Source organism: Elaeis guineensis, chromosome 8, assembly GCF_000442705.2.
Source record: "Elaeis guineensis isolate ETL-2024a chromosome 8, EG11, whole genome shotgun sequence".
In the NCBI taxonomy this organism is placed as follows: Eukaryota; Viridiplantae; Streptophyta; class Magnoliopsida; order Arecales; family Arecaceae; genus Elaeis; species Elaeis guineensis.
The window spans coordinates 23,586,930-23,611,615 of record NC_026000.2 but is presented as its reverse complement, the minus strand read 5'-3'; the positions used below and the strand labels follow the sequence as shown (position 1 = coordinate 23,611,615).

The following is a 24,686-nucleotide window of genomic DNA, read 5'->3' as shown; positions in this document are numbered from 1 at the left end:
GGTATAAGTGTCCCTTAGACCTGAGATCGCCTCAGTGACTTGCAAGCAACTCACTATGCTTTGGTACTGGACTAACTAAATTTCTAATTTAGGGACGGAAGGCTTCTGGGCATAGTCAAGTACTTGCGAAGTCAGAGTGTGATAGAGATGGGATTGATCACTCCAAGAGTTGGAGAAGAATGAGTCGCTGTATTTCAATTTAGCAAAACCTTGACCAGGATAATCCATCAGATGGATTTGATATTTTGAAATACAATGTGGACAACCTGATCAGAGTTGACAGTTGAACTCTAGGGTGTCCTATGATCATTTTGGTCAAGAGAATGAATTATATGAAAACTATATCCGCATGGGTTCTAAGGATGTTGTTCTACACATTCGACCTATCCGATCGTCGGGTATCATTACTAGATGGTCACTTCGATTGGTACAAGAATTTATTTCTGTGCTATCGGCTTAGGTTCGGACCTATGAGGTCACACATATTAGAGTTCATGATCCGATCGGATGGTTGATCAACGATTAAGAATCGTTCTAGGGTTAAATGATCAATACGATTGACATTTAACCCAGTGCAAGTGTTGCAGGAGGATCGATTAGCAATTCGATTGCTAATTGGCTTAATTTGATTAAGCCAATGGACTGAGATTAAGTCTAATTAAATATAATTTAATTAGATTTAGTTTGAGCTTGATTAGATCAAGTCCAATTAGTTTATTGGATAAGCCAAGTGCAAGAAAAAACTAGTCCTAGTTCAACTAGGACTTGGGTCAATCTAATTTCTAATTTGATTAAAAAATTAAATCAGATTTAAATCTAATTTAATCTGATTAAATTAGATTCTTAATTGGGTTAACACTTATTTTAATTGGGTTGATCTAATTTTGGTTTGATTTGGTTTGAGAAACCAAATTAAAACAAGTCATAAGATAGAATCCTAGTAAGACTAGGATTCCACCTTGCACTACATAAGCCTTCCCCACGCCCTCTCTCTCATTCAACGCCAATCTCCTATTATTTTGTGTGACAAAAGCCCTCTCCCAGGTCTCTCCCACATTCACAAAAGGTCTCCTCTCTTCTTTCTTACATGGAAGGTGGTTTGGATCAAATCAAAAAGGAATAAGTTTGGATTTTGAATTCTATGAGATAGAGTTTTAGAAATCCAAAACTCTTTCAATTTTGCATCGAATTTATCCAAATTTTTTTTGAAATTTTTATAAATTTTAGGGTACATATTGTGCACCCTTTTATAGTAATCCATGCACAAAAATAAGGAGGAGGTGCTCAAGAGTTGGGCGCCCCTTAACTTGCCATGTTTGGATAAGCCTTGACTAGGTATTTGACCTAGACAAGGACTCTATCATATCTCTCTATATAAAATGAGTTTCTTCATAAAATTTTTGAAGATGATAGATATTTGAGAGACCTTTGAGTCATTTAAAAATCAAAGAGAAAGACCTTTGGGTTGTGAAGATATAAAAGACACAAGTTAGGGTGTCTAGAGAAAGAAACGAGAAGAAGAAGAGGGTCTTCTTCTAGGGTTATTTGTTTTCATATGTTTCCTCCTCTGTCTTGAGTTTTCTGAGAGTGTCTCAGATCTGAAACTCCTCCTTCTACTTTTCATCTTTAGAAGAGTCCAAATCAAAAGAAGGAGGCACCTGATCAACCATCAAAGAAGGATCAGTGCAGTACTAGCATACTGTGCTGATTTCCTGAAGCAGGACTTCTGATCAAGATTTGTGGGCTCGTATGGACGACTCCTAGAGGTCGGACGTGTGTGCGGCTTGCAACAACATCTTCAAGCCCGGATCAGCGAGGTTAGAACATCTAACTTACAAGGTAATAGATCTGATCTATTGTTTAATACATACATTATATGTAGTATAGAAACATGTTGATATGATCAACATGTAGTTCATGCTATATTTATATATTTTAATTTTTAATTTAATACTATATAATAATCATGTAATAGGATCTTAGATCTAGAGATTTTCTAATTTTAAAAAATAAATTTTGATTTATTTTAGTCTTCCGCTGTATGATCTTGAAAAAGTTTCAAGATCTAACCCTGAAACCCTAGATCTGGTTCCTACAAGTGAGATCGGTAGAAGGGATATGCCATTAACTTGACAAGAATGCATTCGAGTCAAGTAGCTCTCAATTAAAAACTAGTCGATCGCATCTATCTAACTTACCTTAGATACCAAATTGTCGAACCAGAACCAATTGCGTTAGCCTACAATCCAGACTTTAACCACTGAGCCAAATTAGGTCTTAACTTGATCGAGTCACATCTAAATGTGATTCTATCTTAATCCAGACTTAATCCTATTAGACTGGTCAATTACTAATTTCATGATCCCATCTAACCAACTCTTGATTCGGTTTGATCAACCGCTAGACCTAATTGAGCTACCTAACCCGAATCCAATTTTATGAAAATATTTTAGATATAAATTTTAACTTTAGATCAAATTGATTTCATAAACTTAATTCATTAATTAAATTCGGATTCATAAATAAAATATATAAAATAAATCCTAAGGTTTCAGGATCTAGAATTTTGCAGAAAAGTAAGTTCTAATTTCTGATTAAGGATGAACGCGCGACATCCCTATATGTCATATGAATACCCCATTGAATGAGAAGAGAGTGTCTTAAAATCTTACTTCATTCTTATGACCAAACGGCCATGAGGAAACCTTAATCAGAAATATAAATTTAACTACAAAACTAGTTAGATCTAAATTTACATATCTCATATACAATTTAAGATCTAACTAATACATGCTTTGCAAACATCTCATGTATCAAAAATCGATCTAATTAACATGCTTTCAGATCTGATACATCACATGTAATATCTGAAAAATAGAATTTAAATTGAACTATTCAAAATAAAAACTATTCTAGACAAGTTACTAGAACAATTCTACAACTAGTATAGGCATGCAACAGATCAATTTTATTTTTTATTTTTGATCTGATTATAATATTTATAATATTAAAAAATAAAAAATAAATTAGATTTAATTTATATTTTAATCACATTAAAATATAAACTTACAAGATTATTCATGGATTCAACTAATCCTAGTCTAGTCATGCATCTCATACATGTTAGATCTTCTTAGATTTAATTTTAAATATTTTAATTTTAGATCTTATTATATCTGATGTGACATCTAAAATTTTTTAAATATCAGATAAATGAATATAAAAATTAGATCTAAATTAGATCTGAAATAGAGCTAAAAATCTGGCTCTGATACCAGTTGAAGGAAAAACTGTCTTTTTCCTTTGTAGGATCTTCCAGATTTCATAAAATCTTTGATGAAATAATTTAAAAATTTTTATCCTACACAATTTAAATCTAATATCTGTTAGATCTAATTTTATTATCTAATATTTAAAATCTAAAATTAAATCTAAAAGTATGAGAAGTATAGACATACCTCAAGGGTAATCTGATTACCCTGTAGATGATCTCTGCATAGCGCGAGGTTCTGATGTAGCTACGCAAGCGTCTGGCCTCTACCGATATCCACTAAGGCAGGACCTGGAATATCTTCTCCTCGTGAATCTATGCTCCAAAAATCAGATCTCTATCTGATCTGAAAGTGCTTCAGAACTTCTTCTGAAGTTGGAGCAGCAGCCTGTCGAAGATGTCCTGCAGCTTCTGTTCTAGGATTCACCACACCTTTTCTTGCACCAGATGAATGTCCAACTCCTTGGACATGAAGAGGGGAGAGAGGAGAGCAAGGAGGATGTGGAGAAGAGGAGAGAATTCTCATTTTGATTGGGTATTGAGCAGAAATATTTTAAACCTTAGACGCAGACAGGGATTTTATAGACCTTGGATGCTGCGCAGTGCCACATCATTCGACTAATCAAAAATTTTAATAAATTTTAAAAAAATTTTGATTGGTGGAGTGATGTCATCTAATCACATCAGATAAGAACCCCCACCCTCTCTCCTATGTTGGCGCTAACTTTAGATAAGCACAAGCAAGGTGGCGCCAAAGAGTCCATGTTTATCAGGACTCTTTCATTCTTATCCATTTGGGGCGCCCACTTTAATCCAATTGAGCTTATGCCATAATCTGATTATGGCACCCAATTTGATGTAGTTTAGGCATGTGGACACTCCACAAAAATCCTTCAATGAGCTCTCTTCAGTTTAAGATCCATATATCAATATTTGACAGATGTCCTAAAATGAAATTGGCAGGTGACAGGAATTGGCAGGTGACAGGAATTAGCAGGTGCTTGTCTTAAATTCATCTCATGAATTAAGATAAGCCTTTTCTGAGCTGGACAAGCTTCATTTAGACTGAGAGAAACCTTTCCAAGGTTCTCTGGATGAGTCAAATTATATTTGACTCAATAGAGACAGAAAAGATTACATGAGGAGAAAGTTAGGCTCAATCGTGTGCTAGTACGATTTTCTTGAACCTAATTGGATCTTATCCAAATTAATTGGGTTAGCCCAATTGATAACATCCAGACCCTAACCCTTGTTTGTGTGACCCAATTAGGTTCAATTCTGTATGGTAATGAGACATGTTGTGATCTCATCATCGACATCATCGAAACTCCTTTCGATGGACCAGAACTCTTCTGATTCAGATAATTAGAATGATCGATCATCAAGTTCATTCTAATTGCTCCTAAAATCCATCAGTGATACTTAGCAGTATATGGTAGCAATCCATCAGAACTGAAGACGAACCTCTTGGTGCAGCTACCTGTGTATTGAGTTCTTCTATCATGAGTCCTGACTGAATTAGGGTTGAGATGAACTCATCAAACCCAACATCAGTCATATGAATCAATCGATCGATCCGAGTTCGATGTAAAACCCCAATGAAAACTTTTTTTCCATTATTTCACTCTGCCATGGCCATGGCTTAAGAACTCGATCTTTTGATCATCATAGGACTACTCCTCTCATCTATCGAGGTTGATAGATCCCATCTTGGTGCGATCTAGTTCCTACAATGAATATGCTACAGCCAACATACACTCAGGGTTCTGAATGGCTAGGAGATCGAGTTATGGTATAGTCAAACTATAACACACTCAAGATGAATTGTCGATACACCTCAGGTCAAAGAAATAGACACACAACTGCAGCATCGAGCTAGTCATCAATGAGAAGGTAGACTTTCTTATGACTGCTCGATATGGTCACGCTCAGTACTCTCATTCTCAACGAATACCTGTACTTTCGCTTTGGTGTCTCCACACCGTAGACTCAAGACACATCTACTCTAAGGAAGCGATCGTACACCAACCTTCTGGATCGATTACCATCCTCATGATGATCCTATGGTCAGGAGCCGTTTATGAGTTAGTTATGTAAATTCATGCCTTAAATTTTCAACTCTTGAAAATATGAATTGACATTCCTACTAACTCAAATGATGTATCACAGACACAATGTACACAATGTGATAGAAGAATAATCCATTTATTCATTTATAGTCAAAATTACAAATTTGTCCTTAGATTTGTACAGGAATGTGTCAGCCAATCTGGCATCTAGGACATACATCTAACACGTTTCCCTTCCTAATACTATTAAGATGGGAAGGAGAGGAAGAACACCGAAAATGATGAGTGGCACGTCGAGAGTACCGAGAATGTCATTGTTCATCTCGACAGAATAGCCGAGATGGTTGCTCCGAAGGAGACGGTGATCGCCGTGGATGACGGTGGCTGTGCCTGACGGCACCGATTGTGCCATCGGTTGCTCTGCTGGTGCTGTTGCTGTGGGTTTGTTGCTGTTGGAGGCTTTTGACTGCCTCCGTAAGGATATTCATTTGCTGCACGATTGCAGTAATCTGCAGTCCATGGTGACCACGGATCGTGGATAACTGGGCTCTGCTATCGGAGGTAGGGGAGGAGCCTCTTCTCGATGAAAAGAGTGCCTCACCGATCCGATTATTGTTGATCGTTGAGCTCTGATTTTCATCATTGCAAGTTGTTTCTCCCTTTCCTGGCATGCCAATCTGTTGCGGCCAACTCTCCGTCATCTGTCGTCGGGAATGAACACCTGCAAAACAGCATCTGCACAAACCGAATTTGTGTCCGGCAGGGACCTCCGATGCCTAAGTCAGAGAGGAAAGTTGGTGAACAGGAATTGAATGTAAGCAGTAGTAGAGTTTTAGCCCAGAGTTGGCTTACCAGCCCCGTTTTCCTTATCCCCTTTTATAGATGAGATTTTTATAACCGTCGGATGTGGTCCCGTATTTTATGGTGCTAAATCATCGGACCATAATCACGTAATGGATCATTAATTCCACTGATAGCATCGTGATATGCGGTTGGTAACCGTTCGTGACGGTTATGGTATATTTGGGTTGACTGGCCGACCATATGTCGGTAGAACCGACCATATGTCGGTAGAATCCATGAGCGACCGTCGGTTAGTAGTTCTGTTATGCCAATGGTCTAAGTCATCCGTTGTCGATCGATAGTAGTCGAATCATTAGTCGGTCAGCCGACAATAGATCGGTGCGGTTCGCTCAATTGGTTGATGAAGAGTCGGAACCGCGTAATTAGTCGATGTATAGTTGGTTAGGGTTGTATGTCTGGTCGGTCGGTTATTGTTGAGTCGGAGTCGGTAGTTGGTTAATATGAGTCAGGTTCGATTGACTTATCCCAACAACTATTTTTCAGAATATATCAAATTTTGCATCACTCTCTCGGATGCATGGGAACAGGCATAGGAAGTTATCCCATTTCGCAGGCAGAACATGGTTTTCCACAGTAGGTAGAACATGCTTTCTAGGATCAAAAGATGTTGGCCATGGTTAAAAATGGCATATGTCGGGTCTTCAGATAAAAACCTTAACTACGCTTGACCCTGACTTGAGGAGCAAAAGTTGAAATAAGATGGAGGAAGCAACATGAGAATATAATAGCAATGAGAGGAAGAGGATGCTGTTCCTCCTTTTTTGAAACGAATTTTTGAGGATCTCCTTAAGATGATATTTCTTAGGAAACTACGCTGCTTTTATTTATCTTCTGAAAACTTGAAAATTGTAGAATTTATCTTCTGACAACTAGAAAGCTGTAGAATTATGTAAATCTGGAAGAATTGAAGTATATTAGCTTTAGATGGATTATATATATCAACTTAATTTGGTAAGGGAATTGTCAATGTTATCCTTATTATTTTGAACTCAACTTTCAGAATTAACCAATTGAATGGAGAAGAGTTTCCTGTTATACAGCAGAGGTGGCAGATCCTTTGAATACAGAGGTTATTGTAGCACAATCAATTTTATTTTTGTCTCATATTATAGCTTGTAATGAGCTTTTGACAACTTGGATTAGGAAATTGTTAAGACCTCCCTATTTATCTTCAATTTTGTGCTTATCTACAATGGACAGATGAAATTTCGGCAAGCAAAAACTGCAAATTCAGAACATACATTCACAGTTTTACAAAAGCTCTAATCTATGTCTCATACTGGGATAACATTGAGATTTCTTGCACCACATGCCAATTATTTTATAAAATATATAACCAGATGTGTTGCTTGGTTTGGATGCTGATCCAAGCCTAACATGAGAAGATTTCAGTCTTAAAAGACTCCAATCAACAGATTAAAATGGGTAGACCCATTTGTGTCCTCACTAGAAAGGACTACTAATTGAAGATTGAACACCTACTTCAAGTTATAGATATATTATGAGGTCAAATAACTCTGACTTGGTTCAAAACTTCCAATGTGAGATCAGAAAATAAAGATCTTGTTAAATATATGCAAGATGCAAATCAGGATTTCCGCATTCGGTCAAATGCAATGCAAAGTGAAGAACTCGTGCAGCCAATACCAAATATTGGTAGTCATGAATAAAATTGTGGAAGAAAAATATGTGGGTTAAGGGTTTTTGTTTTAACTACCTTATCAAAAATGGGGAACTCAGCTTTGAACCTGGTGCATGCAACCTCCTGAATTTCTTCATTACTTCCAGGTTCTTGACCAGCAAACTGGTTGCATGGAAATGCCAGTATCTCAAAACCTGCGAGGAAAAATACAAAAGAAACATCACCAAATATTGTCATCTAAATTTGCAAATATGTAAAATATTTAAGAAATCATGAGACTCTGCACAAAAGACTCTGCACAAAAGAGACAATCAACCTTTATCTTTGTACTTCTCATACAAAACATTCATCTCCTTGTAGTTTGAGTGAGTCAATCCACTGCATATCCCCAATAAATAAACAAAAGAAAGGGATTAGGAGACTGGGCAATGCAACAAACAATTGCAGCATTGACAAAATCCAAATTCAGTATGAATATGTCCAGAATAATTGCTCTTCTGAAATGAAACTTTATTAAAATGAAGGAATGTCTTTGTTCCCAAGCTGCACCTTGTCTTGTTTAGTATTACCAATCAGTATCAACGGGCCAAGATTTCATGCCCAGGAAGGTACCTAAAGCAGCTAAATTTGTGATTGAAAAAAAAATTGTGAGTTCTGAATAAATACCATAATTAACATATCACAATGGCAATCAATATTTCTGAGTTGATAAAGCATAATCAACCTTACTCTTGCCAGTACAATCCGAACTGCGAAACCATCATATTGATATTGAAAATTTTGAATTTAACCAGATTCCAAAATCATACTTGTGGAATTATTAGCTCCATGTTAATGATATAAATTGGCATGCGCGCACTCACATGATTCTTCATGGGAGATAAAGCAGCATGCTGAGACATATTTGGATGACAAAAAAAAAAAAAGTTCCATGCAATAATGCAGCACCTAAAATCAAATAATAAATGAGAAAAATAGAATTGTTGGGACTATCCTTGTAGTTTTCAGGATTAACAAACAGAAAATTCTGTATTCTTTGGGCAATAAGATATATGGATGTCATATATCAACACCAAAGGTGATTAACAATTGTTAGCCCAATTTGTTGATACCTCTCCTCTAAGGGCTTGCCCTTGGAGTAGGTCCAGAATCCAGGGTATTGCCCCAACATAAAAAAGTGATAGAAAATGAAGGACAAAACCATAAATGAGATAGAAACGAAGGATAAAAACTGGAATCATATGCAAGCTGCATGTGAACTTATGATCCAGCATCCTGAGCTCTAATACCATCATGATTAACCACTAGATCTAAAAAACTTGAGCTGTTAGAGATGGTTTGACAATATATAGCTTAACAATAGTAAGCCCCAAACCATAAAACCAAAATTAAGACAGAGTCATGAAACTTTCTCACAGAAGTCTCTCTCTCTGTCTCTGTGTGTGTGTGTGTGTGTGTGTGTATAGAGACACACACAGATAGATAGATAGATAGATAATTGGCTTGAAGCAGCGACTAGCAGGCGTAGGGATCATTACCACTCCACAAAAGATGTCTAACAGTAGCATATCAGGTCAACAGCAAGCCATAAGGTCAAAATATAGAGTACCCAACTAGCAACAGTACCATTTAAAAAAATCCAAACTAACAGCTGCACATGAGCTAATAATGATCAGCATGTTAACACAGAACAAACAATTCCTGAAGAGCAGCATCACTCCAAACTCGGGATATTAATGGAGTTTAATTTTACAATTTAAGAGTCCAAAACTTTGTGGCAACACAATGACATATGTAAGCAGAGATCATCCAAGATAGTTTACAGAAACATGTTACAAATCGTCTGTATAGGATGAACAACTGGATGTTAAGGTGTTGATCACCATAAAAACATAACAATATAAAGATATTATCATAGAAAACAAACTTAAATAATGAAATATAAGTTTTTCTCATGTTGAGCAATACCATTTAGAAGCAACATTGACTACAAGAAGAACCTTTCCACCGTAAGTACTCAGGCTCACATCATTGCCGCTCATATCCTGCGTTAAAAAATAATTCCATCAAATAAAAAAAAAAAAGAGAAAAGAAAATTAAGGGGTAAAGGGAAGAGAAAAAAATATATGGAATCAAAAAGCATCCAACTAACCATTTACAAAGTCAATCTTCTGTTCAAAAAATGGAAAAAAATGGGAACAAAAAGAAGTATAAGGTTAAAAATACTGAAATTTACAAGAAAATAACTCCGGTCTAATAAAATCGAATTCAATCTGCAAACTAGCCCCTGGATTGAAGGAAGAGCATAATTACATCAAACTAAACGATCTAAAGTTGTTTTTTTTTAAAAAAAAAAGGGAGCGAGACAAGCTAGAATCATAAGCTATGGCCAGAATCCCATCTTATCATCAGAAATAGAATGTATCAATCCAAGACTCAGATGAAGAAGGATCGAAGACATCAAAGCAGGGACTTGGGAAGAAGTGAAGAAGCCATTACCTTGACTGTGATGTCATAGATGGAGTCAGGCTTTTCTGATGCCATTTTTTTTCTTCTTTTTCCCTTGAGAGATGGAGAGGGATCAGTTGCAGGACGAGTACAAGAAGATGACCGGCATTAATAGTTGGTAGCGTTGGATGATTCTAAAGATGGTGAATTTATTGCGCACGCAATGGTGGATTATGTTTTATTGACTTTTCGTGAAATTTTTACATTCTCATGGTCTACATGAGCTGTCGGACGATTCCATTCAAACCGAACGCGTGTGCTGAGAATGGCCAGTCTTTGGAAGTTTCCTTCAACGTCAAATATTAAAGTTTTTAATTCACTTCCTTCTGTTTGTCTTTAGCGCAAAATTTTCCGGTTTTCTGGCAGTGTACTGCAGATTTTGATGTTAAAAGGGAAGTTGGGAGGGGATTGCAAGCATCCTTTCTACAATAAATTAATAGAATAGGGTGAAAGATGGAAAACAGAGACAGGTACCAACCTCAATAAAACCTTGTTTATAAATCTAGTTTACAGATAACACATATTTGTTGCTGATTGGTTTGCGGCTTATGTTAATTATACAGAGACTATCTTGTAGACTTCTACACTAGTACTTCTCATGGAGTTTTTAGATGCTTTGCATGTGGGTTCTCATGGATGCATCTATTCAAGACTTGGATGATATATCCGATTTTTCTTTTGAAAAAAAAAAAAAAAACCACCTTAAGGAACATATGATGCAAAGATTATGCGGTACAAATATTGTAAAAAGATTTAGTTTTTGAAAATAGATTCTACTAATAATTTGTTTTTCTAAAATGATAGAAAAAGATATGGAAATCTTATTTGTTTCTCAAAAAGTATGTTAGCTATTTTTTTTTGCCTAAAATGGGTCAGATGACGATGAAGGATACAGGCGATTCAGCAGTAATGCTGAAAAGATTTTCATGCTTGTCTCTCATAGTATCAAAACTTATAAAGCTCAGAGATAGACCATATATTTCCTATATATTTGATTAATATGTTTCTAACATTTCTTGCTTGCAATAGACTAATACTTCTAATACTTTTGAATCTTTGTAAATAAATCATTTTGATTTATCAAATGTTGTAAACTTGAGCTTGACAGAATTTTATATAACTTTTTATCACTGGGGTCAATTCTAGCTCGTCGAGAATTGACCCAGATATTAGTTAACATCATCCTGAGGGTTATGACATTACACATATTGAATCGATCTCAGATTCATACCAAAATGGCACACCAGTACTCACCGACCTCAAGCCACTAGCCTACACAACGATAACATTGACCCGATGAAATCTCCCATAACCTTCTATAATTTTTAAAATATGGATAGAATCCACAACTAACGTCTATGACTAACAACCATGATTTGCAGGTTAGTGGGTGAATTCCCTATGTTAACGGCCTACTAAATTAAAGTCTAACAGTCTATTAGATCAGGGCATAACGATCTATCAGATTCAGACGTAATAGCTTGCGGCTCCATCTCTATATAAAGAGGTAACAAGGGGAATCTAAGAGAAGCAAGCAAAAAGAGAATAGTGCATACACCCCCTCACCCTCCTATCTCTTTCCTTCTTTCTTCTTCATTGCTCTCAAACTCTGACTAACTTAAGCATCAGAGGATCTCTCACTAGAGCATCTTCGATGAGTGTGGACTTTTATTGTAAATTCCTGATGGAGGAGGTGCCCTCAATCGTTGGCGGATGATCAATATCAGTTCAGAGACTTATAGCTAGTGTTCATTGAACCGTCCCGAATCAGACGGTTCAGAGCATTCCAAGCCATACCAATCACCAATCGAGACAGTTCTGTTGATTAAATCGAAACACCGAATGAGGGAGAGAGAAAGAGAGAAACATATTGAAAGAGAAGGAGAGAAAAATAGGGAACAACACCGTTGGAGGGCCGACGATGGCTCGTCGAGGTCATCGGAGGGCCACGGAGGCCTCTGAGGCTTCGTGTCATCCAATAGAACATTTAATCGAGAGAGATAGATAGAGGAGGGAGGGTACCAAAGGGAGGCATAGCTGACTAAGAGGCCGTCAGAGGATACCAGATGGCCATTGTGGCCATCGAGCGATGGAAAAGGTACGGATAGAGCCGCAGTCATAGAATAGGGATCGCCCCTATTCATCATCTTTTTTAAAAAAAATATAGATGAATAGTGAAGCCGACAAACTCATTGCCGACTTCACTGTTTCAGAATTTTTTTAAAGAAAATTAGAGAAATAGTGAAGTCGACAAGAGATGTACCAGTTTTACTTACATGAAGCGGGCAATAGATTTGTCGGTTTCACTATGGTCGGAATTTTTTAAAAAAACTTCATAAAATAAATATGATCGCCTCTATTTCATATTTATAGAGCTGTAGGCTATGATTTTGCTATTCGATGGCCACAATAGCCAACTGGAGGCCCTCTGATAGCTTCTCTGCCGGTTTTTCTTTCTTCTTTTTTTTTCTTCCCTCTCTCTATCCGGTTGAGATTTGACAGAAAAAATGGAGACCTTGGCGGCCCTCCGAACATATCCATGGCTCATCTATGGCCACCGTCGGCATCTTTTATATTGATTTGCACCGATTCGATTCGGTACAAACTCATACCGATCCATACCACCGGCCAGTCGACACGGACCACAATTCTAATTCTATGGACCTTGCTTGTAGCAGTACCTTCCACATTTTCTAGACCAGCCACGTCAATTCATTTTAACTGGATGGATATGTTTTAAAGACCTACATTGTCTCAGATTCTACCGTCTTTGAAAATGTTGTAAATTTGTGCATGAGGACAAATACGATCGTAGTTTTTCTTTTTGCTTTTATTTTTTGGTGAAACAAGCCGGGTTAGAGTTTACCATGTCCAAGTATGCCAGCTTTTGAAAAATCAGGCTTTGCAAATAAAAACATCTTTTCCACGTTACTTCTCCATCAAGGCATCCCATGGTCGAGCAAATGCCTGACAATGTATGTCTCAATTTCTTGGCCACGTCTCCCATCTGAACAGCGCTAACGAGCAACGGCTGCTAAAATTTCCGGAGTTTTCCGGTATCTCGGTCAGAGTCCATAGGGGCGCTTTTGTCACGGTCTCAGTGTGTACTTCCACACGAAGGTAGGCAGCAGGAGCATCGTTCAAAGTCCAAGCCTTAAACTCGACACCTGTACGATGTGATACATTTTCCAGATGGTCCAAGTCCAACAACCAAATTTGGTCGGTTGCTTTGGTTTGGTTTGGTTCGGAGGATCAGCTCTGGTCTGCATGAAACTTGAAGCAAAGTACTATATTGTGCTCAAACACGGCCATATCATTCTATCACGGAGATGGATGACTATCAAATAGGGCAGCTATATACAAGACATGTCACAGTTGATGGTCATCCATCTCCTCAAAATTGCCATCAAGTGCTGCATTGCACTTTGAGATACAAAATATAGACCATAGAAGATCAAGTTAAGCAGGATCAGTCTTGCAAATCCTCAATCTAATTTGGTTGATTTCTTCTTGGGGTAAGGAATTCAGTTTATTCACTCTAACAAGCTGTCAGAGCCAAAAATAACAGCACCATCACAAGCTCAATACACATTTTAGTACGATGACATCTAATTGGGTTTGCCACGCTTAGCTTGTTGGCACCATTCATTCAATATAAATGTAGAATATTTGATGAAGAGTGACGATGACATTCTTATTAGCACGGATCATACGAAAATGTAACTCACTATTCAAATAACTATTTAGAGCTTCTTGTAAGGCTTGTTGAAAAACTCATTGTCGAACCTGATTAATCGCTCTTTGTTGTTCAAAATAAAAGATTTTATTTTTGTAATTTTCTAATCATTCCAAAATATCACAAGTAGCATTAATCAAAAATTTTTTTTCTCGTTCTATCTCAGAGTATCCATTCATTCGATACTTATCTGCTTCTATTTTTACTTTTCATAAGCGAGTACCGGCTCTTTGGAGCTGCTCAATGGCCCCTCTACATTGTTCGGCCTGGACGTTATTACCAAACCGGCAGTAGTTAGGTGTATTTCGGTTATCAGCCCAATCGCTTTCCCAAGTCATTCTTTTTTTCTAAGATTTCTAGATGGTCAAGCTCGTTTTTTCCGTTGAATCAGTCCACGCACGGTCATTTACGTAACCCACCCTCCAAGCGAGTCCTCTCCATGCAGACAAACTATATATAATATAATATAATATATACGCCCAAATTCTCAATTACTTATCTCTATCCATTGCAAAAGATTTAGATGCAATGAGGACGCTTATGAGATCGCTTGCCATTCTGTTCATCTTCCAAGCCATCTTCACCATCTCCGGTGATGGCCGCCATCTCAGGAGTGGCCAGTGCAACGAATTATATGTGGCTAAGGAAGGAGAGACGCTGCAGACCATCAGTGTGAAGTGTGATGCCATCCATATTCTGGATGACAACCCTCATATCAGTGATACCGATGATATCGGACCTGGGACTGTTTTGTTCATTAGATCTAAGTGAATTATCTTTCTTCTCTCTCATGTATGCATATTTTGTGAAATTTAAACTCTTGGCGTATGTGTGTGGGTGTGTTTTCTGAGAAGAATTGTTACGGTGGAAAGAAAAGAAATATACAGATATGTGTTTGATTTCTTCTTCGATTGGGTTTTTGACAAGGTAGCCAAATTAAATATCTAGTTCATTTGCTGCAAATAGCTAGCAGAGGAATACACCAACAATTCACATGCAAATGAAACACCAAACCGTTTGGCTCCATTTTTTTTTTAATTTTTAAAAATATTTTTTATTTTTATTTTATTTTTACATTTTAATAGTATACACATATAATTGGTATAGTTAATCATCTTTGAAAAATATATAAACATGGCAACGATGATAGAGACGGTGATAGTTATGGCAAAAATAGTTGAGGCCATGATGATAGTGGTTGTGGTGATGATGGTGATGGCAAGGGTGGTGGGAGCATCGAAAATATAGGGTACTGGCCACAAGAGTAATAATGATGGTGTGTGAAGGCTAGTAATAGTATGGTAGAGCACTATCAAGAATCAGTCTTTCACCAATGGATATCATTAAGGGTTCTGTTTCTCGAAAAATTACTAAAATATTAGAAAGAGATTTTCAAGAGATCTTAAGTTGCATTCAAAACCCAGTTTCACTGAGGAATCTTTAAGTGATTTGCAAGGGATTTACTATCCCCGGTAAATCCCTTGAAAATCGCTCAATAATTTACAAGGGATCAATGAGTGATTACTTTAATAATTTTAACCGAAAGATTTATAAAAAAAATTCTGTCCCTTAGAGATTTATCAAGGGATAAATCCCATGGTGCTGATAAGATATTTTTTTTAAAAAAAATTATATTACATAGGAATTTTTCCTTAAAAATTTCTTTGTAATATTGAAATCTAGTTAGTACCAAGCGAATGTCATTTACAGATTCCCTCACTGATATAAAAATAAAACTCGATTAGTGCCATGTACTAATCTCAAATATCAATGAAACTAAAAGAACCATCCCTTCCTCTCTCTCCCCCTTTCTCTCTCTAACCCATTCAGATCTCATCAGAACACCCTTCTCTCTCTAATTGAAGAATAAATCATCTACCTCTCTTGCCCCTCCACCACCCCTCCATCCCTCCACCCCTCCAACAAACGAGCAAGAGGTAAGCAGCCCACGAATGATGTGAGGTGAGCACATTGTATAGATGAGCCCCATCGAACTAGCACATAGCACATCGTGCGCCACCGTCGAACTAAAAAATAGTACTGTTCAGCCAGCCACATCCGATCTGAAATAGGTATTGGATGGGTAAGAATATAAAATTTTTAATTAATTATAAAATATATATAGATATTGACTAGTATTCATGTTTTACATTAACAAGCACATCAGCAAAGGATGGACTTTGCTGGAGACATACAAGCATATCTAATAAGACTACAGAGAAGCTCACTTGTATTAGTTTCTCAATTACTAATCTAGTTTGCAGGAAATGAAAATTATCTGAATTTATTTGTATTTTCATGATTTTGTTTTGAGTAAAATAGGATGGTGATTAGGCTAGTGTGCGTGGTTGCATGCGTGCATGCATGCATGTGTGTGTGTGTGTCTCTCTCTCTCTCTCTCTCTCTATATATATATATATATATATATATATATATATATATATATATATATATATATATATATATATATATATTTATATATATATGTATATATATCTATATATGTGTATATATATGTATATGTGTATATATATATATATATATATATATATATATATATATATATGTATGTATGTATGTACTACAACAAAATAGGATATTAGCGGCAAAAAAAATTCGTCGCTAATAACCAATTTTCATCGTTAATAATTATTAGCGATGAAAATTTTGTCGCTAATATTTAGTCACAAATAATCACGTCATTGATAATTTTTTATAACAAAAAATTTTTTTTTCGCAAATAATAGATATTACCGATGAAAAATTTTTATCGTTAAAAAATTTATTTTTTCGAAAACTATTTATGATAAAAAATTTTAGTCATAAAAAAGATAATTTATGATGAAATGTTACATCACTAATAAAAAATAATTATTTATGATGAATTTTATTCATCACTATCAATTTAATTAAAAATTTTTATGAAAATCAAATTTAAAAAAGTATTAGCGACATTAATTTTTCATCATAAATATCATAATTTTTGATGTAAATTTTTATCACTAATAAATATTAAATTAATAATAATAAAAATATTTTTATTACTATTAATTTAATTAAAATTTTTTATGAAAATTAAATTTAAAAAAATATTAACGATATAAATATTTTATCGTAAATATAATTATTTATGAAGAAAATATTTTCATCACTATTAATAATTAAAAATTTTTATGAAAATTAAATTTAAAAAAATATTATCTACATAAATTTTACGTTGCAAATATTATAATTTTTTATATAAATTTTCATCGATAATAAATATTTAATTATTTATGATAAAATAATTTTCATCATTATTAATTTAATATAAAATTTTAATATTTTTAAATTTATTAAAATATTTATTTATGATCAATGTTTCATCGCTAATATATTTTTTAGCAACCAATATTTCATCAAAAATAATTTCATAGCTAATAATTTATAGATATTTTTTTTAAAAATAATTTATGAACATATATATTAAATTTATATTTATAATATTTTTTATAAATTAAAAATTAAAAATAAAAATAAAAAAATTACATAATAAATTCATAAATAAATTTTATTATTTTATTATATTAAATTAAAATTACAAGAGATCTAAAATAAAAAAAAGCTATACAAATAGACCATCAAATGTCGGTATCTACAGAAGGAGAACGGACTGGGGAAGGGGAGCACTTGGATGAGCTCGGACTGGTCTACTGCTGCCTCATCAGCTGTATCATCTACTCCATCTGCGCTATCTGCTCCATTATCTAGATCTGGAGCCACTGGTACTCGTCGATGAATGTAATCAACTCATCAGATTGCTGCTCAGCCTGCTTCTGCACCTCTACCAGTCGAGCATCGCAGGCAGTATGGATGTCAGCCCTGGATGAGCGTGAGGATGAGAGAGCAGTGGTCCCATGCCCTAGACCCCTAACATAATAGGATCTCATACCAAGCATTTGATTATAGATCGCATCATCTGTGGATGTGGTTGAGCCCTCAAGGATAGGCTGGAATCTGATGTCTATCATACGGTTCTAAAAATAAAGTTATAGCTATTTTAATTTTATACTAAAAATTAAACTACGAATGAAAAAATAATTAAAAAAATTTATAAAAAGCTCCTAACTCCCTGTCGTCCACTCTCCTGACCGTTGCTGGTGAGTCCGCTGGTAGATGTCGATCCTATCAGGAAACTCGCCACTCTGAGTATCTCTCTGCAATTTGAGAACAATTAGTTAAAATTTTTTTAAATAGTTAGAGAGTTAAAATATACTAATTAGAAATTACTTGCCATCTGTTCCATGTGACGAGAGAATGATCTCGAACCCCCACAATGTGGTACGGTCTGTCTTATCCGATTCGCAGTATTCTGAGTACATCTTCTCTTACAGTTAGCAGTCAAATTAGTAGGTAGCAAACTGAATTTAAGAATAAATGATTCAATCATTAAACTCTAAAAAAAAATTTGGATGTGTAATCTGATATGTCGGATCCTCGTAATGCCAGCATATGACAGTTCAATTAACCATAGTGATGCTGTCATAGGACCGCTGCTGCACTGCCTCCATTCTATGATCCTGCATCACATGGTACCAATGCTGATGGATGCGGTGGTGATACTTTTTGAAATGCAAAGATAAATAAGCATCCACAGCTTGCCGTACACGATCCTCCTCAAAATCAATGATATCAAATACACCCTGTCAATAATAAATATTAAAAAAATATCATACTAATTAAATATTCATAATATAATTTATTTTATCTATAATTGAGTATAAAAAATCTCTCTCTGAGTCGATACAACGTGTGCCAATCGAAAAGCATCATAGGAGCATAGCTGCAACATATGATGCCTAGTTCGGTCTGCCATGGCTCGCATTATCCCCTAATGGGTTTGGTGTAGTCGGGTGATATCTCGATACAGAGATGCTGTCTCGTGTGCTCACGTCTCCAATGCTCTAGAGTAAGATTCTTCAATGGACCTCACCCCCGCCTCACTACTGGTAGAGACTGACCTGAAACAACAATAACTAAATCATTAGTGTTGGGTATAAAATACCCTCGGCCGAAGTTCTAGGCGGGATTGACCCTCGCAAGTCTCTTCCGACTTTCGACTGCTGTTGGTGAACTCCCATCGCTCCGCCCGGACTCCTACGGGAGCCGGGCTCTGTCTTCAACTTCAACTGCTGGTAAGCCTTGTCCGAACTCCTACGGGAGTCGGACTCCGTCCACGACTTCAACCGCAAGTAGACTCCGCCCGGATTCCTACGGGAGCCGGGCTCCATCCTCGACTCCAACGGCTGCAGACAGACTTCGTCCGGACTCCTACGGGAGCCGGACTCCACCCACGACTTCAACCGCAAGTAGACTCCGTCCGGACTCCTACGGGAGCCGAGCTCCGTCCTCAACTTCAACTGCTGGTAAGCCTTGTCCGGACTCCTACGGGGGCCGGACTTCGCCTTTGATTTTAATTGCAGGAAGACTCCACCCGGATTCCTATGGGAGCTGGGCTCTGTCCTCAACTCCAACGGCTGCAGACAGACTTCATCCGGACTCCTACGGGAGCCGGACTCCGCCCATGACTTCAACCGCAAGTAGACTCCGCCCGGACTCCTACGGGAGCCGGGCTCCGTCCTCAACTTCAATTGCTGGTAAGCCTTGTCCGGACTCCTACGGGAGCCGGACTTCGCCTTTGATTTTAATTACAGGAAGACTCTGCCCGGATTCCTACGGGAGCTAGGCTCCGTCCTCGACTCCAACGGCTGCAGGCAGACTTCGTCCGGACTCCTACGGGAGCCGGACTCCGCCCACGACTTCAACCGCAAGTAGACTCCGCCCAGACTCCTACGGGAGCCGGGCTCCATCCTCAACTTCAACTGCTGGTAAGCCTTGTCCGGACTCCTACGGGAGCCGGACTTCGCCTTTGATTTTAATTGCAGGAAGACTCCGCCCGGATTCCTACGGGAGCCGGGCTCCATCCTCGACTCCAACGGCTGCAGACAGACTTCGTCCAGACTCCTACGGGAGCCGGACTCCGCCCACGACTTCAACCGCAAGTAGACTCCGCCCGGACTCTTACGGGAGCCGGGCTCCGTCCTCAACTTCAACTGCTGGTAAGCCTTGTCCGGACTCCTACGGGAGCCAAACTTCGCCTTTGATTTTAATTGCAGGAAGACTCCGCCCGGATTCCTACGAGAGCCGAGCTCCGTCCTCGACTCCAACGGCTGCAGATAGACTTCGTCCGGACTCCTACGGGATCCGGACTCCGCCCACGACTTCAACTGCAAGTAGACTCCGCCCGGACTCCTACAGGAGTCGGGCTCCGTCCTCAACTTCAACTACTGGTAAGCCTTGTCCGGACTCCTACGGGAGCCGGACTTCGCCTTTGATTTTAATTGTAGGAAGACTCCGCCCGGATTCCTACGGGAGCCGGGCTCCGTCCTCGACTCCAATGGCTGCAGGCAGACTTCGTCCGGACTCCTACGGGAGCTGGACTCCGCCCACGACTTCAACCGCAAGTAGACTCCGCCCAGACTCCTACGGGAGCCGAGCTCCGTCCTCAACTTCAACTGCTGGTAAGCCTTGTCCGGACTCCTACAGGAGCCGGACTTCGCCTTTGATTTTAATTACAGGAAGACTCCGCCCAGATTCCTACGGGAGTCGGACTCCGTTCTCGACTCCAACGGCTGCAGACAGACTTCGTCCGGACTCCTATGGGAGCCGGACTCCACCCACGACTCCAACTGCAAGTAGACTTCGTCCGGACTCCTACGGAAGCCAGACTCCGTCTTCTATTCCGACTGTGGGAAGACCTCGCCCAAACTCCTACGGGTACCGGACCTCGCTACCGACTCCAATCGAACTTCGGCTGACAAGTCTGGACCCCCTGGCAGGCCACAGTAACGAACAATACTGCTCCACTCCCTGCGGCGGACCCTACGCAACTCCATTACTCCCTGGCAGGCCGTATTAACGGCCATGATTCTGCTCCACTCCCTGCGGCGGATCCTGTGCGATTCCACCACTCCCTGACAAGTCACGACAGCGGACGTCGCTCCACTCCCCGTAACTGATTCCACGTGGCGAGCCACGACGATAGCCACGATCCCACTCCACTACCCTCCGCAATAAATTTCTCCTGACTCTGGGCGGCCCACGACCAGATGGTTACAGGCGTCGCTATCAATTTGTTGCCCCCTCCGTCTATAAAAGGGGAACCCCAGATACGTTATTCTATAAGCTCTCATTTTTACCTAAAAATTCTGCTAAAATTTTCGTTCGAGCACTCCATTCTTGTTGAGGCAGAGAACTGACTTGAGCATCGGAGGGTCTTGCCAGAGCAACCCCACCTCCGGTTTAGACTTCTTTTGCAGGTCCCGACAGCGACCGCGACTCCAGCTTCTCCGACGTAAGCGAATTTTTGCACCAACAGGATTGGCGCTAGAAGGAGGGCTTGAACCTTCACACGGTACTCTTGTTCTTAAAGGAGCGCTCAACGGAGCCACCTCCGATCATCTTCTCTAACACCCGCTCCTCCTTTCCCCCACTGGATCCTCGCCCGATGTCTTCTCGCGAAGCATCCACACGGCTACCCACGGCCTCCGCAGCCATATCTCGGGCCCCGATCTCGCCTCTGGTTTTTTGGGCCCTGCATCCTCCGGCAATGGTCGCCGGCATGGAGTGGTCGGATAATCGATCTCCGACGGATTTCGCCAACACCATTTTGGGAGGATCCCGGCAGGAAGCAACCAACGTACCGACCGTACCCTCCAAACGGCAAAAGATTGAAGAGCCCATAACCTTTACTGAAGAAGACGCTCAGGAAGTCCAATTCCCTCATAACGACGCGGTCGTAGTTTCCATGAACATAGCAAATTACGACGTCCGTCGCATTCTTATCGACAATGGAAGCTCGACCGACATCTTGTTCTACGATGCCTTTTCAAAAATGTCCATCCTTGACGGCCATTTGAGATCGATTAGCTCCCCTCTGGTAGGGTTTACCGGCGACGCTGTTCCGACGGAAGGAATAATAACTTTGACTGTGGCCGCAGGTCGATATCCAAGGCAATCCAGGGCTCTGGTGAATTTCTTGGTGGTGAAGGTGCCGTCAGCCTACAATGCAATCCTCGACTGACCTGGCCTCAATGCTCTCCGAGCCGTCGTATCAACCTACCATTTGAAGTTGAAATTCTCCACCAACCAGGGGATCGGAGAGGTCTGGGGAGACCAAGCCCTGGCCAAACACTGCTACAACATAGCCTTGCAAAGAAGCGAACAATCTGACCCCTGTCCCATCGATGGACTGGATGCTCGCGATGACCTCACCGAAGAGAGGGGCGCCCCAATTGAAGATCTGGTACCAATCCCTTTGAATGACGGGAACGTAGAGCATGTAGCGATGATCGGCTCCAACCTGGGGGAGGAGGTGCGGACGCGTCTCATTGATTTTCTACGAAGGAATGCGGATGTTTTCGCTTGGGTTCCAGCAGACATGCCAGGGATTGACACGAAAGTCATGGAGCATCGCCTGGCCGTCGATCCAAAGCATCGATCGATGAAAAAAAAAATCGAGGTCATGCACCGGAGAGGTAGAAGGTGATAGCCGAGGAAATGGACAAGCTCCTTAAAGCCGGATTCATTAAGGAAGTCAATTATCCTGATTGGATTTCCAATGTTGTCCTAGTCAAAAAAGCAAACGACAAGTGGAGGATGTACATAGACTTCAAAAAGCTGAATAAGGCCTATCCAAAGGACAGCTACTCCCTTCCCAGAATCGATCAACTGGTGGACACGACCTCGGGCCATGAGCTCCTCACCTTCATGGATGTGTTCTCCGACTATAATCAAATCAGAATGGCATCGGAAGATGAAAAAAAGATAGCTTTCATCACTAATCGTGGCCTTTACTGTTACAGGGTCATGCCTTTCGGCCTCAAAAATGCGGGTGCAACCTACCAACGGTTGGTGAACAAAATCTTCAAGAGCAGATCGGCCATAACATGGAGGTCTATGTAGACGATATGCTCGTAAAAAATAAATCTTTCAGAGATCACATCGCCGACCTTGAGGAGACCTTCGACGCTCTCCTGAAATGTAGAATGAAGCTGAACCCAACTAAATGCACTTTCGGAGTAACCTCGGGAAAGTTCCTGGGCTTCATGGTGTCGGGGCGCGAGATCGAGGCCAATCTAGAGAAAATTCACGCCATCCAGGAGATGGCCGTCTCAAAGTCGATAAAAGAGGTTCAGCGCCTCACGGGGAGGATAGCGGCCCTGAATCGCTTCGTCGCAAGGTCGGCCGAACGGTGCTTACCCTTCTTTCAAACCCTCAAGCAGCCAAAAAATTTCTGTTGGACCTCTGAGTGCCAACAGAAGTTCGAAGAACTAAGGAGCTACCTCGGCTCACCCCCGCTGTTGGCAAAGCCGGAGCCTGGGGAGGAACTATTTTTATACCTGGCGGTCTCTCCCATGGCTCTCGTGGCCGTCCTTGTCAAAGAAGAAGCGAAAGTCCAACGGCCAATCTACTACGTCAGCCGCACGTTGAGGGACACCGAGACTAGGTACACCAAATTAGAAAAACTGACTTACGCCTTGTTGATTGCAGCTCGGAGGCTCCGGCCCTACTTTCAAGGGCATACCGTGACACTGCTCACCGATCAACCGATCAAAGCGATTTTGCACCGGGCGGATGCCTCTGGGAGGATGGCAAAGTGAACGATCGAGCTCACAGAATTCGACATCAACTATCGACCCAGGCCAGCAGTGAAGGCCCAAATACTGACAGATTTCATAGTGGAGTGTACTATCCCAGAGGAGGCTGAACCTGAACAAAGCGAAATTGATGACCTGAAGTCCCGACCGAACTCTCCCAAAGAAGAAGCAGATCCCTCTGATCTCTTTTGGGCCCTCTATGTGGACGGGTCTTCCAACATGTCAGGCGCAGGTGCAGGCCTGATCTTGATCAGTCCGGAGGAAATCGTCATGGAGTACGCTCTGCATTTTGAGTTCCCCGCAACAAATAATGGAGTGGAATATGAAGCTCTGATCGCAGGACTAAGGATCACCAAAGAGCTGGGAATAGATCAGCTCCGGATCCACAGCGACTCTCAACTAGTAGTGGGACAAGTCAGCGGAAGTTACGAAGTGCGGAAGGACAGTATGGCCAAATACCTTGAAAGGGTAAAGGAGCTCGTCCCCGTCTTTAGCAGCTTCAACATCAGACAGATCCCAAGGTTGGAAAATACCAGGGCTGACCTTCTCTCCAAGCTGGCAACGCTGGCTCCGGCCGAACTGCCCAAAGGCGTTCTCTTTGAAGTTCTAAAGCGCCCGAGTACAGAAGAGTCGCGGCCCGTGATGGAAATTGACCACGAGCCCAGCTGGGTCGACCCACTGATAATCTATCTCAGAGATGGAGTTCTCCCCCAGGATGCGAAAGAAGCTCGGAAGCTCCGAAACCAAGCCTCCCGATACATCCTTTATGAGGGCAAATTATACAAGAGATCATACTCCTTGTCCCTCTTAAAATATCTCCGACCTTCGGAAGCTGACTATGCCGTGTGGGAAGTGCATGAAGGAATCTGCGGAAATCATTTGGGGGCTAGATCTTTAT

At 39.9% G+C, this 24,686-nt stretch overlaps 1 protein-coding gene across 1 annotated transcript in view; it reads right to left on the bottom strand.

Annotated features, from left to right (window-relative positions):
- Positions 1-10,503, bottom strand: part of LOC105034284 (probable glutathione peroxidase 2) — a 24,679-nt gene extending 14,176 nt beyond the window's left edge. Inside the window, exons 1-4 of the mRNA XM_010909366.4 lie at positions 10,346-10,503; positions 9,815-9,891; positions 8,163-8,224; positions 7,922-8,040 (exon numbers count right to left, since the gene is read on the bottom strand). Coding sequence (XP_010907668.2) covers positions 7,922-8,040; positions 8,163-8,224; positions 9,815-9,891; positions 10,346-10,390 — 303 coding nt within the window. The 5' untranslated portion in view covers positions 10,391-10,503. The remainder of the gene's footprint in view (positions 1-7,921; positions 8,041-8,162; positions 8,225-9,814; positions 9,892-10,345) is intronic.
- Positions 10,504-24,686: the final 14,183 nt, after the last annotated feature.